This window comes from Schistocerca cancellata, chromosome 3 (assembly GCF_023864275.1).
Source record: "Schistocerca cancellata isolate TAMUIC-IGC-003103 chromosome 3, iqSchCanc2.1, whole genome shotgun sequence".
NCBI classification, from domain to species: Eukaryota; Metazoa; Arthropoda; class Insecta; order Orthoptera; family Acrididae; genus Schistocerca; species Schistocerca cancellata.
Genome location: NC_064628.1, coordinates 36998430 through 37011267, shown reverse-complemented (window position 1 = coordinate 37011267; position 12838 = coordinate 36998430). Strand labels below are relative to the sequence as shown.

General features: G+C 38.4%; 1 protein-coding gene across 3 annotated transcripts in view; it reads left to right on the top strand.

Annotated features, from left to right (window-relative positions):
• Positions 1-12838, top strand: part of LOC126176862 (uncharacterized) — a 50068-nt gene that overhangs the window by 29207 nt on the left and 8023 nt on the right. For all 3 annotated transcript variants that reach the window (XM_049924053.1, XM_049924051.1, XM_049924052.1), the window contains 3 exons: positions 8750-8826; positions 9132-9227; positions 9313-9534. In XM_049924053.1, the coding sequence (XP_049780010.1) occupies positions 8762-8826; positions 9132-9227; positions 9313-9534 (383 nt within the window). In that variant the 5' untranslated portion in view covers positions 8750-8761. The remainder of the gene's footprint in view (positions 1-8749; positions 8827-9131; positions 9228-9312; positions 9535-12838) is intronic.

The window sequence follows — 12838 nt, the reverse complement described above, 5'->3', positions numbered from 1 at the left end:
GACTTATATTTACAGCTAATGTTATGTTCCTACTCATCATTTACCCTTGCCAGCAATGCCCGCTTAAGGCTACACTCGGGCAACACTACAATTCTTTCTGTGCCTATTGAGAACACTCCATGTGGAGTAATATTCTGAACTAACATATCAAATAATACTCATTTAAGTCACAGGTCCAGTAAAACATTCCATATAATTTTATTTTCTTCAGCAGACAAGAGTGTAGTATTGAACTGAAAGCTTCTATAGGATTAGAAATGAATTTTACTTGATTGTCTTACTCTCCTCACTTGACATCTACGAACTGATAGTCTTTCTTCATTACAACCCTTATTTATCTGTAGAAAATCAATTTCAACATCATTACAATGTTAATTTCTTCATATTCTGTTGGCCTCATGCTGCTGTTCATAGCCAGTTATAAACTGGGCTATAAATAGTGGTGCAAGACTGGCAAAATTTCACAGTCTGGTTGGAATTCAGGCAACGAGTACAAATAATAGCAAAACTCACAGCACGTGAAGTAGATGGGAAGAAGTCAGTCATCAAAATATCAAGTGTAAAACTTAAATAATAACTCAGCAGAACACTCAGAAGCACAGAATTACTCAGGGTGATTAGTGTTGTGAAAAAGCAACTTTGACACCGTCTCACGTAGAAATGCCGTGAGATATGTTAGCTCATTCCCTGAGAAAGATTTCAGTAGCACAGACTTTTTCCCATCAGAGTCCATCCTTACTACTTCGCAAAAATTTCCGAGTTTTAACAAAAGTGAATCAGCTAAAATTTTAAGCACCTCTATTACACATCTGCTTTCATACACTGCAAATTACTACAAAGTGCATGGCAGAATGAACTTTCTGCTCAATCATATATAACGGTTTTATCACATTCTATTCATCTGTGAGAGTTCTTAGCTGACTTCTACTTTTGTAATTTCTGCAGAATGTTCATAGTTTCTGTTGCAACAATTGATTCTTGAAATTTTGTAAGTGGGTTTTATCAAGCTGTATGATGCTTTTCATTGAACTTCTGCCAGATAAGATTTTTCAGAATTTCTGTTTCACAGAATCACCAGTCAAACAAACTTGTGAAAATTCCCACTTCTTTGTCTATGACTGATGTCCCCTATTTGTCTGACGTGGTATGGATCATACACAGTTAATGAGTATCCCTCTAAATGCAGTACACATTTGTGTAATAAATCAGTGAAGCCAACAATGCTTCACAATTGCTAAATGTGTATGGTACTGGAAGACTGATTAGGAATTGAAGTCACTTATACTGAATAGGTAGATCAGTTGGGATTATTGGTATTTGGGGTGTGAGAGAGAGATCTCCAACTGATGGGCCTGTGAGGATAGGAGCTTCAGTGACAGTATTACAAATAGTTTTAATCTGCAAATGATTCCGTTGCAGTATTCTAATCATAACCCAATAAGCCAGAAATACAACTTTTCTGTTTTCTGTAAAACTGACAGTCAGGAAGAAAACAAACCGAGCGAGGTGGCGCAGTGGTTAGCACACTGGACTCGCATTCGGGAGGACGACGGTTCAATCCCGTCTCCGGCCATCCTGATTTAGGTTTTCCGTGATTTCCCTAAATCGCTTCAGGCAAATGCCGGGATGGTTCCTTTGAAAGGGCACGGCCGATTTCCTTCCCATCCTTCGCTCACCCGAGCTTGCGCTCCGTCTCTAATGACCTCGTTGTCGACGGGACGTTAAACACTAATCCCCCCTCCCCCAGGAAGAAAACAAAATTGAACACTGTTGAAAGAATATATATGGGAGAAACAATTAGTCTAATGGTTTAAACGGTCAGCTATTGTAGTTAAAACTGACTGCAAAAAAGAAAATGAAACATCACATTTTCACAACATAGCATTTTCTTTCTCACATAACCTGTACACTATCATTTAAAAAATATGTAGCCTATGTCCGCTTGCATGTTTACATGGTGCATTCAAGTTCTAAGGCCTCCGATTTTTTTTCTAATTCACTGCTCACCCAAAATCGATGAAACTGGCGTTACTTCTCGACGTAATCGCCTGCAGACATACACATTTTTCACAATGCTGACGCCATGATTCCATGGCAGTGGTGAAGGCTTCTTTAGGAGTCTGTTTTGACCACTGGAAAATCACTGAGGCAATAGCAGCACGGCTGGTGAATGTGCGGCCACGGAGAGTGTCTTTCATTGTTGGAAAAAGCCAAAAGTCACTAGGACCCAGGTCAGGTGAGTATGGAGCATGAGGAATCACTTCAAAGTTGTTATCACGAAGAAACTGTTGCATAACATTAGCTCGATGTGCGCGTGCGTTGTCTTGGTGAAACAGCACTTGCGCAGCCCTTCCCGGACGTTTTTGTTGCAGTGCAGGAAGGAATTTGTTCTTCAAAACATTTTCGTAGGATGCACCTGTTACCATAGTGCCCTTTGGAACGCAATGGGTAAGGATTATGCCTTCACTGTCCCAGAACATGGACACCATCATTTTTTCAGCACTGGCAGTTACCCGAAATTTTTTTGGTGGCGGTGAATCTGTGTGCTTCCATTGAGCTGACTGGCGCTTTGTTTCTGGATTGAAAAATGGCATGCACGTCTCATCCATTGTCACAGCCAACGAAAAGAAAGTCCCATTCATGCTGTCATTGCGCGTCAGCATTGCTTGGCAACATGCCGCACGGGAAGCCATGTGGTCGTCCGTCAGCATTCGTGGCACCCACCTGGATGACCCTTTTCGCATTTTCAGGTCGTCATGCAGAATTGTGTGCACTGAACCCACAGAAATGCCAACTCTGCAGGCGATCTGTTCAACAGTCATTCGGCGATCCCCCAAAACAATTCTCTCCACTTTCTCGATCATGTCGTCAGACCGGCTTGTGCGAGCCCGAGGTTGTTTCGGTTTGTTGTCACACGATGTTCTGCCTTCATTAACCTGTCGCACCCATGAACGCACTTTCGACACATCCATAACTCCATCACCACAGGTCTCCTTCAACTGTTGATGAATTTCAATTAGTTTCACACCACGCAAATTCAGAAAACGAATGATTGCACGCTGTTCAAGCAAGGAAAACGTCGCCATTTTAAGTATTTAAAACAGTTCTCATTCTTGCCGCTGGCGGTAAAATTCCATCTGCCGTACGGTGCTGCCATCTCTGGGACATATTGGCAAAGAACGTGGCCTCATTTTAAAACAATGCGGATGTTTCTCTCTCTTTCCAGTCCAGAGAAAAAAATTCGGAGGCCTTAGAACTTGAATGCACCTCGTATTAGTGTATCATGTAAAAAGTTGAAATAAATTGGTCAAGAATGCTTTGAGATTTTTTCTGACAACATTCCTTCATTATATATTGAATGTATTATATTTAAATAACATATATATTTAAAAAAATTTGTAGCCTATATTCACCCAAATGTTTATTAGAGTATCACGCAAAAATTTGAAGTAAATCAGTGAAGTACTTTTCAAGACTTTTGGTCTATCTATATCCGAATCCCGCTCCAGCTACTGCTGGGTCTGGGTGCTGACGAGTCCTCTCCATTTGGCTCAGTCCTCCCACCACTTTTCTTCCTCCACTTGCTGCCAGGTCACACCTCTCCTTTCAACAGATATTCTCACTCCCATTTTCCACCATGTTCTTGGGCGCCCTCTAGGTCGTTTCCCATCCATCTTTAGTTCTTCCATAATTTTGGGGAGTCTCTGCCCATGCATCCTCTTAACATGCCCATACCATCTTAATCTCTTTCTTTCAATTTCTTCTCTCATACTTTCTTGTTTGAGGTCCTTTCTAATCTCTACATTCCTTACTCTGTCCATTCTTGTTTTTCCCTTAACTGCTCTGAGAAATTTCATTTCCCCTGCTTGCAGTCTGCTCCAGTCCCTTTCTTTCATTGTCCATGTTTCTCCACCATAGGTGACAATAGGGAAGTAATACTTCTTATACATCAGGAGTTTTGCTCTTTCTGAAACTTCATTATTCCAAATCAGATGTTTTATTGTTTGGTAGAAATTGCCTCCCTTCTGTAACCTCCTATTAATTTCGTTAGTTACTCTTCCATCCCTAGATATTTCACTCCCTAAATAAGTGAAACTTTCTACCACTTTGAGGGGTTCTCCATTCAAGGTAATATTTCCATTGATTCCTTTCTCTCTTCCAAATACCATTACTTCACTCTTATCTTTATTTATTCTTAATCCATACCTTTTCATTATTTCCTTCCACGCATCAAGCTGTAATTGTACATCTACCTCTTTATCACCCCATATTACCATATCATCTGCAAAAATCATCTTTTTGTCTTTTTCTTTTACTATATCTTTAACTGCCCTATTCATTCCCTCCATCACAACATTAAAAAGCGCAGGAGATAGAATACTTCCTTGCTTAAGTCCTTGTCTTATTTCGAAGTATTCAGTGCTCCCCAATGGTGTTCTAATTCTACAATTGTGGCCTCTGTACATTGTCTTTATAACATTAATGTATCCATCTTCTATATCTATCTTCTTCAGTTCTTCCCAGAGTCTTTCCCTGTCAACTGAGTCATATGCCTTTTCTATGTCTATAAAAACCATTATCACCCTTTTGTTATACTCCCAACTTTTTTCCATCAGTTGACGGATAGAAAATATCAGGTCGATTGTGCTCCTTCCTTTCCTAAACCCATGCTGTTCTTCACTCAGCTCCTTTTCTATCTTTTCACTTATTCGATTTAGTAAAATTCTTTCAAAAATCTTGGCTGTATGACTCATGAGGGTTATTCCTCTGTAGTTTTTACAAAGTCTTTTATTGCCTTTCTTGAAGATGGGAACAATGTCTCCTGTTCTCCAGTCGCCAGGTATTTTACTATTTCTCCACACGCTTGATAGTACTCTATACAGCCACTGCATTCCCACTGGACCTGCTGCTCTTATCATGTCCACTGATACTTCATCAGGTCCTGGGGCTTTCCCCCCATTCATCTTCTTCACAGCTTTTTCCATTTCTTCCTGTGTAATTTGTCCTAATTCTGCTTCCCAACTTCTCTCAATTTCTCCATTATTTGTTGTTTCCTCATGTACCTGGTCCTCAGCGTTTAACAGCTTCTTAAAATGTTCTTCCCAGAGATCTTTTATATTCCCTGGATCTTCAATAATGGTACCGTCCTCTGTTTCCATCTTTACTGGTACTTCAGAAGCCTTCCTTTTATTTTTCATCATTTTATAGAACATTTTCTTATTGCTCTTCACATCTTCAAGTTTTTTTGTAAACTCTTCCCATGCCTTTTTCTTTGCTGTTTCCACTATTTCTTTGCACTACTTCTTTTCCTCTATATATCTTTTATGGTCTTCGTGATTTTTAGTTTTCCACCATTTTCTCCATGCTCCATTTTTTCTTCTAACTGCTTGGATTGTGGTATCATCCCACCAACTTGTCTGTCTTATTTTTTCCTTTCCAGATGTTCTGCCACATACTTTTTGTGCTGCTTCGACTAAAGTGTCTTTGAATAAGCTCCATTCTTTTTCTACATTGCAGAAAACTTCTTTTGGAAATTTTTGTGTTATTAATTCAAGACTTTTGGTAACAATGTTAAATGAGGACTTGTCTTAAATAGTATTACAGATCTCTTTTTGATGAAAAACTATAGTTTTTCACTACCCTAACAATGAATAGAAAACTGCAATTTTCTTCACCCCTGTCTCAATTTTACAGTGTCAAACAAAGGAGACATACTATAATGTAATTGGATAGATAAAAAAAATATGGAAGTTTTTAGAGCCAGTGGCTCCTCCTCCTGGCAGAAGGGTTGAAGGGGAAGGAAGAAGGGTGAAGAAAAATGGCTGGTGAGGTTTAGGTAATGGGACAGAGTTTGGAAAAGTCACTCAGAACCACAGGTCAGGTGAGACTTACCAGACCGGATGAGAAGGAAATACTGATTGTTGGGGACTGCACCGGATGAGATTATTTCAAAACGCTGACTAGAAAATATGTAAAGAAAACAAACTAAGTAAATAATAAAACACAAAAAGAAAATTGTAATAGAATACACTAACAAAAATCTTGTCCAGTGCGGTCCCCAACGATCAGTCTTTCCTTCTCATCCTGTCTGGTAAATCTCTCCTGACTTGGGGTTCTGGGTGACTTCTCTGAACTCTACCCCTTTTCCTAAAGATCATTGGTCCTTTTCCTTTACCCTTCTTCCTTCCTATTCAATCATTCTGCCAGAAGAAGTTGCCACTGTATGTATGTGCTTGTATGTGTAATACCTTATATATCTGTGTTTTCCTGCTGCTGCTTGGTGAGTAGATTTATCCATCCAATCAAAAGAGGACATACTGTATCTTTAAACATTGTCACTCCTAGGTACTTGTATTATATGACTGACTGGTTGTGATATTTTACATACAGAAATATAAAGTGCACAATTTGACATCTTTACACTAAGATCTGTTTGTCAGGACCTTAAATGGGTATTAATCATGTTGTTATTAGATAAAAACTGTAGGTAACCATTTCTGTGAAAAGCCATAGAATGCAATAATCTGTTAAGTCATTGCTGTATAACATGAATAGATTACCTTATCAAATTTCTGTGTGGCACACCAGATATTACTTCTGTGTCTGTAGACTCTCGATTCAGACACTGCTGTATGCTGCCTGCCTAGAATTTTGCAGTCCACTCACAAATTTGGTTACTTACTCCAAACTAGCTGTTACCTCCAGCTGCACTTGCGTATCAGTAATTTTGTTATGATGAGTAATTGCGAGTAAATAAGCTACTATAAGTACAACAACATTAGCTGACCTCGTGTGTGTCTGTTAAGGTAAGCATAGCATGTGACATGTGCCCTGCCCTCTCCCCTTCGAAGTTGTTCCAACGCACAATGGCCTGGCAGTCACAGTGTCACTGCCAAGTAGTCCGTACATAAGGGCATGGGCAGGAGCGAACAAAGTTCATCAAAATTGCTTCATTGGTTTAGTCATGAAAACATAACAATTACTTTCACATTTATAATATTAGTATGGATAAAACTAAGTTATGATTTTTTTTTCCATGATATGATTTTGATGAAATAAAACTATTTTGCCCCAAGCTACACCCAAGTTAACTGTGAGAACCCCAGGAAAATTTATCTAGTAGTTTTGGAGATCAGTGTGTTCAGCTGGACAGATAAGATGGTTTTAGATAAAACTTCAAATCACATTTTTTCCAGAATCCAGTTTTTATTAAATAAAGCCTGTACATTGCCCCAAGCTATACTCAGTTACCTGAGAAAACCCCATGAAAATTTGTCTGGCAGTTTTGGAGTTAGCATGTTCAAACAGACAGACAGACACAATGGTTTTATACTTTTATTATTAGTATAGATGAAGAAGTGTCCTATCATAGGTTCTGCTGTGATCATAAATAAGAAATTTTACAAAAGTCACTTCAGAATGTTTGCACAGACCCCTGACAATAACTAGTGTGTCCTGGCACTCTGTTATTGTGACCCATGGATAGATTATTTTTCTGACCATCAGCTGCTTTTATTTTAAACCCTAATATTGATCAGTTTCAGTCATGGACCATCTTCACGGATAAGGGTTAAAATGGTTTAAGCTACAACATTACATTTGTCATTACTTAAATAATGTGTAGAGCATATCATGAATATCCATATATGACACAGTTCTTTTAGAAGCAAACATACTGATATCAAATGTACACAGAGTATTGCTCTGTGTACATTTAAACCATTGTAACTCTTATCTGTGACGATGGTCCATGACAAACTGGTCAGTATTTGGGTTTAAAATAAAAGCAGCTGATGGTCAAACATGCATTTTATACATTACTTAACTGCTGTTGATAGCCACCTTCCAAAAATGTTTTAAAAAAAGATTACTTTTCTTTTAAAAAGGCATAATGGCTAACTGTACATAAGTTTTGCTCTGGACTGGCTACATGCCTAAGTCATTCTTTACGTGATGGGGTATAGGAAAAGACACATGGAAAATATTTTGAAGAACTATCAGTATCAGTACTTTCCTCATGAAAATATAACTTTATGACTGAAAAAGTTAAATGTCACCTTGTGCTGAAAATTTGTAACATTTGTCACTGTGAGATAGTGCTGTCATCTCAAAGTATTATATTCTGCTGGTGAAGCATAAGAGATTGATAGAATGCTGTTTGAATTGATGCAGAAGGGCTGGTAATTCACAGATAGATCAGACACAGGACAGAACTTTATATGCATCCATAATGTGGCTATTCCCAGCAGCCACTAATCAGCACTGTCAATGGCTGTGGCAGTATGATAAAGACCAAGACTGATTACAGCAGGAAGGGTACATATTTAAATTCATAACAAGGCCAAAATAACTAAGGAAGCAAATGGGCACATACAAATACATTCTGATCTGTATCAACAACATAACACAATTTTCTATTCTCAAATGTTGTGCATACCAATTGTTTTGAAAAAGATGGGATCTTTGAATATTTGCCTCCACGAAGCTTTCGTCAGGCTCCGTAATATCGTCTCATTTCTGTGTTCCTTAATAAACTCATCTGCAGTCTCTTACCTTTTGATTTTTCCTAGCAGTCTCATCATATTCCTTGGATCCCTGCATGTCAGAGGACTGACTGGTTTGTGGGAAGAATCTAGGATTGGTTAATATAGAACCAGCTGCTACACTAAGTAATTACTGTCAGTAACAATAGTTACCAAATTTTTATCTATTTATGACTTCTGTATTTCAGATTTCATTCATGTTTCAGGTTCATCTGTTGATGGCACAAACAGTTCATGACTGCAGGGCTATTGAACTTGTGGCTAACGTTGTTATATCAACAAAGTAAGTGCTGGGACAGAAACTCCATTTTATCTCAAATAAAAGCAAAAAATGGACTCTGATGATTTGCATCACTGTTACCACATAGTGTGTTGGTACCGATGATTGAGTATTTGTGGTTTGTTTTGATGTACACTTGCTGTAGCTGAGTGCTATGAGCTATACAAAATAAACTTATGGCTATCAGAACTCTTATTGTTATATTAATTTAATTACCAAGATAGAAAACCTTTGTAACAATTACACACAATTGACTGAAATATATTGATACTGATAAATGATCATTTCAGTATTTTTTTTCCAAACAGGTGCTCAACAGATATCCCATACTGCTGTAATAACACATACCGGTGCTGTGTGTACAACAGAAGGCACGAAGAACTTTGGGAAACCTGGTACTTCTGGTAATCTCAATTAAAATATAACACATAAAAATACAAATGACATTCTTTTACTGTTTTGTGAATAATAAAGTGATTTTCAACACAGGTTAGGCATTACACTGATTGCCCTATTTGTGCTGACATCTGCACTCTCATATGCTGTGGCATACTTCAAAAGAAAGCAACAAAATTTGATCCGCATCCACAATGTGGCTACTCCCAGCAGTCCACCAATCAGCACCATCAGTGGACCTGGAGGAATAATACAGCCCAAGATTGATTACAGCAGCAAGGGTTCACATTTGCGTGCCACAGCATTCATAACAAGGTTGGAATGACTGCTTGCTTATTACTTACACCTGAGGCAATTTAAACTTTTATGGTTTAGAAGTAGCAAAAACACTCTGAAAACCAAGCCCATGCTGTTGCATTGAATGCCCACCAGAATAAATTGAACAAGATGGCCAATAGGCAGTGGCAGTGCTTATGAAACACTGCAACAGCCAAGATAGAATCACCTGTAGTTCCTCCCATGAATGCTTCAGCCTACAGCTCTCGCTGCAGCCAAGATAATTACAGCTGCACTGTATAGTTGCTACCACACCTGACCCCAGATTGTCTGTACTATGTTACTGCATAGTCTTGGTGTCTAGCTTGGTCACTCTTTGTAATTTACTTGTCGTTCACTTGTCCATCTCGTGTGATAACCTAGGACACTATGACACTTCTTGTTTGTTCCTTCCTTTGACCTTGTGTCCTCCCTGACTGCGGTCTCTGATTGGTTCTTCCCATTCCATTGGAGATTCCACTGCCTTGTGACTACAGCACATCCCATGTACCATCCAGGAAGGGCACAAAAAATGGGGAGTACAGGAACAAAGTTATTCTCTGCACACACTCTGTAAGGTGGCTTGTAGAGTATACAAGATAGGACCTTAAATTAACTGAGACTTATTTGTTGTGATGGAGGGAAAGTAGTAATGTATTCTCCTGCTTATTGCTTCAATTCTGCTGCACACTGTTTCGAATTAGTTGAGCAACCATCATCTATGAGGAAGTGCCAGGTAAATTGTAATGATTATTTCCATAAACACTTTTCACATGTTCAGTGATATGGAGGCCATGCATTCCTGAATAAACAGTGGAACAAATCCGACGAGCATTTGAGTGGAGGCCCCACAAGTCTACGCGTCATGCTAGCCAAGAACTTGCGACAGCTGGCGTGACAGTGTGACATGTGTTATGGAATCATTTAGTTCTCAAACCATACCGATTACAACTGGTACAAGCTCTTCAACATACTGACAAAGTGAAGAGCGAATGGACTTCAGCAATTCTATTCTAGAGGACATGGAACATGACACTTTTATGTGATGATTGATATTCAGTGATGAGCCAACTTTCCATATTAGCGGTGAAGTTCACCGTTGTAATGTGCATATATGGAGGCGTGAAAATTCTCATGAAACAATTGAACACGAACGTCATTCACCAAGTGAGTGGTTTTTTGTGCTGTTTTGCAAAGCAAGGATTATGGACCCTACTTTTTTCAGGAAGAAACCATAACAGGACACTCATATCTTGCAATGCTACGGAACTGGTTATTCCCACAACCTGAGTCTGACAATTTCGTCTATCAGCAAGATGGAGCACCACCGCACTGGCAAAACAACATGCACAGTTTCCTCAATGGCAACATGCCTCAATGTTGGATAGGGCATACAGGGACGCAGGACCAGGCTTTACACTCTTGGCCTCCTAGGTCCCCTGACTTAACACCATGTGATTTCTTCCTGTGGGGGTATGTTAAACAATGTGTATAAGTTCCTCCCTTACCTCATGACACTGATGAACTAAAAACCAGAATATCAGCTGCTGTAGCTTCAGTGACAGAAACGTCTTATGCTCAGTTTGCGATGAAATCGGCTATCGGCTAGATGTCGTCCATGCAGCCAATGGAGGACATATTGAACATTTATGATTCTTTCTTTTCTGAGTAATTTATTATGCAATTTGTTAGTGTTAAGCTCTTCTTCCTAATAAATAATTCATTTAAAATCGGGTTATTCTTTTTGGGACACACTGTATGATGCTCTATTCAATTTATTTTGCCTAGACATCATTTTTTTGTGATTCTCTTAAGTTGTTCTCTTTTTAATGGCCACATTCATTTTTTTTAACAATAAGATTATAGGATAGTTTTAGATTTTAAAGGAATTCAATGCTGGAAAGTATTTGGAAAAAACACCGAAAACAACTCGGGATCCGATGGTTGTTACTCTGCCCATTAACTCAGAATGTTAACGTCCATGGGGGATATACAGTTTTACATCCTTTACATTGTATTTCCCCTTCTGTAATCCAGTTGTGGGATCTACTAAAAGTAACATCTTAGGATGGACCACAGTTTGTACCTGGTATGGTCCCTTTCCTCAGCGTCGAGTTGGGAAGATGTTTTATAAGAATCAGGTCATTGACTTGGTACTGAGGTTCCACGGCCTTTTCATTATGCTTACTTACTCTTTGTTGCGCCTTTTCATTTAAATTCTTTAAAGTACTTTCTGATTTACTTCGTAATTGACACTAGGCTGTTCAGGACAAAAAACTACTTAATTAAAGGTTTTCCTACAAAATGTTTGCCTATAACATCTAAAGATGTCAACCCAGTCGATAAATGGGGTAGTTAATTTAGGATAAGTTCAAAGTCCTTACTTTTCATTGCCCTCGAAGTATGTTTTTCATGGCTGTATGTATGACATAATTTCCTAATTGTTTCAGTACCCATTCACACAGATATGATCACAGGTTATAATTGGATATTAACACTTGTCAAATACTTTCCCACGCTAGGAATTCTCTAAATTTGTTGCTCACAAATTGTGGTCCATTATCTGTAAGAAACCGTTTTGGTTTACCTACCTCTAGAAAGTATTGTTGTAAACAGTGTATAACCATTTGCGTATTTGCTGTTTTAATAGAATACAGTTTAACGTATTTTGACCAGCAATCTACGATAACCAAAATATGTGATACTTTCCCTTTCCTTGTGGAACTGGTCCAAAGAAATCTATGGCTGTAACGTCATGTAATGACTTAGGGATAATTGGATACATTCTGTATTTCACATGAGTATTACTCTCTTTTACTTTCTGGCAAGTTTCACAAGTTCTAATCAACTATGCTATTTTATGCCCTAGTTTCTTGAAATAATAAAATTTATTCATATGAATTTCATATTTATATAAATTTATTCATATGCATTTTTTGATTCTGAAGTGTCCATACCCTGTGTGAACATACCATACAAATTCGTCTTCCATTACCTTCGGAATACATAAATGCCAACACTGTGATGTTACACTGTCCCTCCAAAACAAGTTATGATCTACAATTTTCCATTTTCCCAATTGATTCGGAGGTAACAAGTTCTGGATACACATAGAAAATATTTCTGTGAAATAAAGATCATGATGGATACTCTCTGTTATTCTTTGAACCTGGTATTCGGATATTCTGCTGACATAAAATTAATGGCAAAAATAATGCTGGGCCCTTCCATACCTTTCAAGTCTTCCATTCCTATGGGTAGCCTCGATAATGCATAAGGTACTATATTTTCGGAATCTTTTACG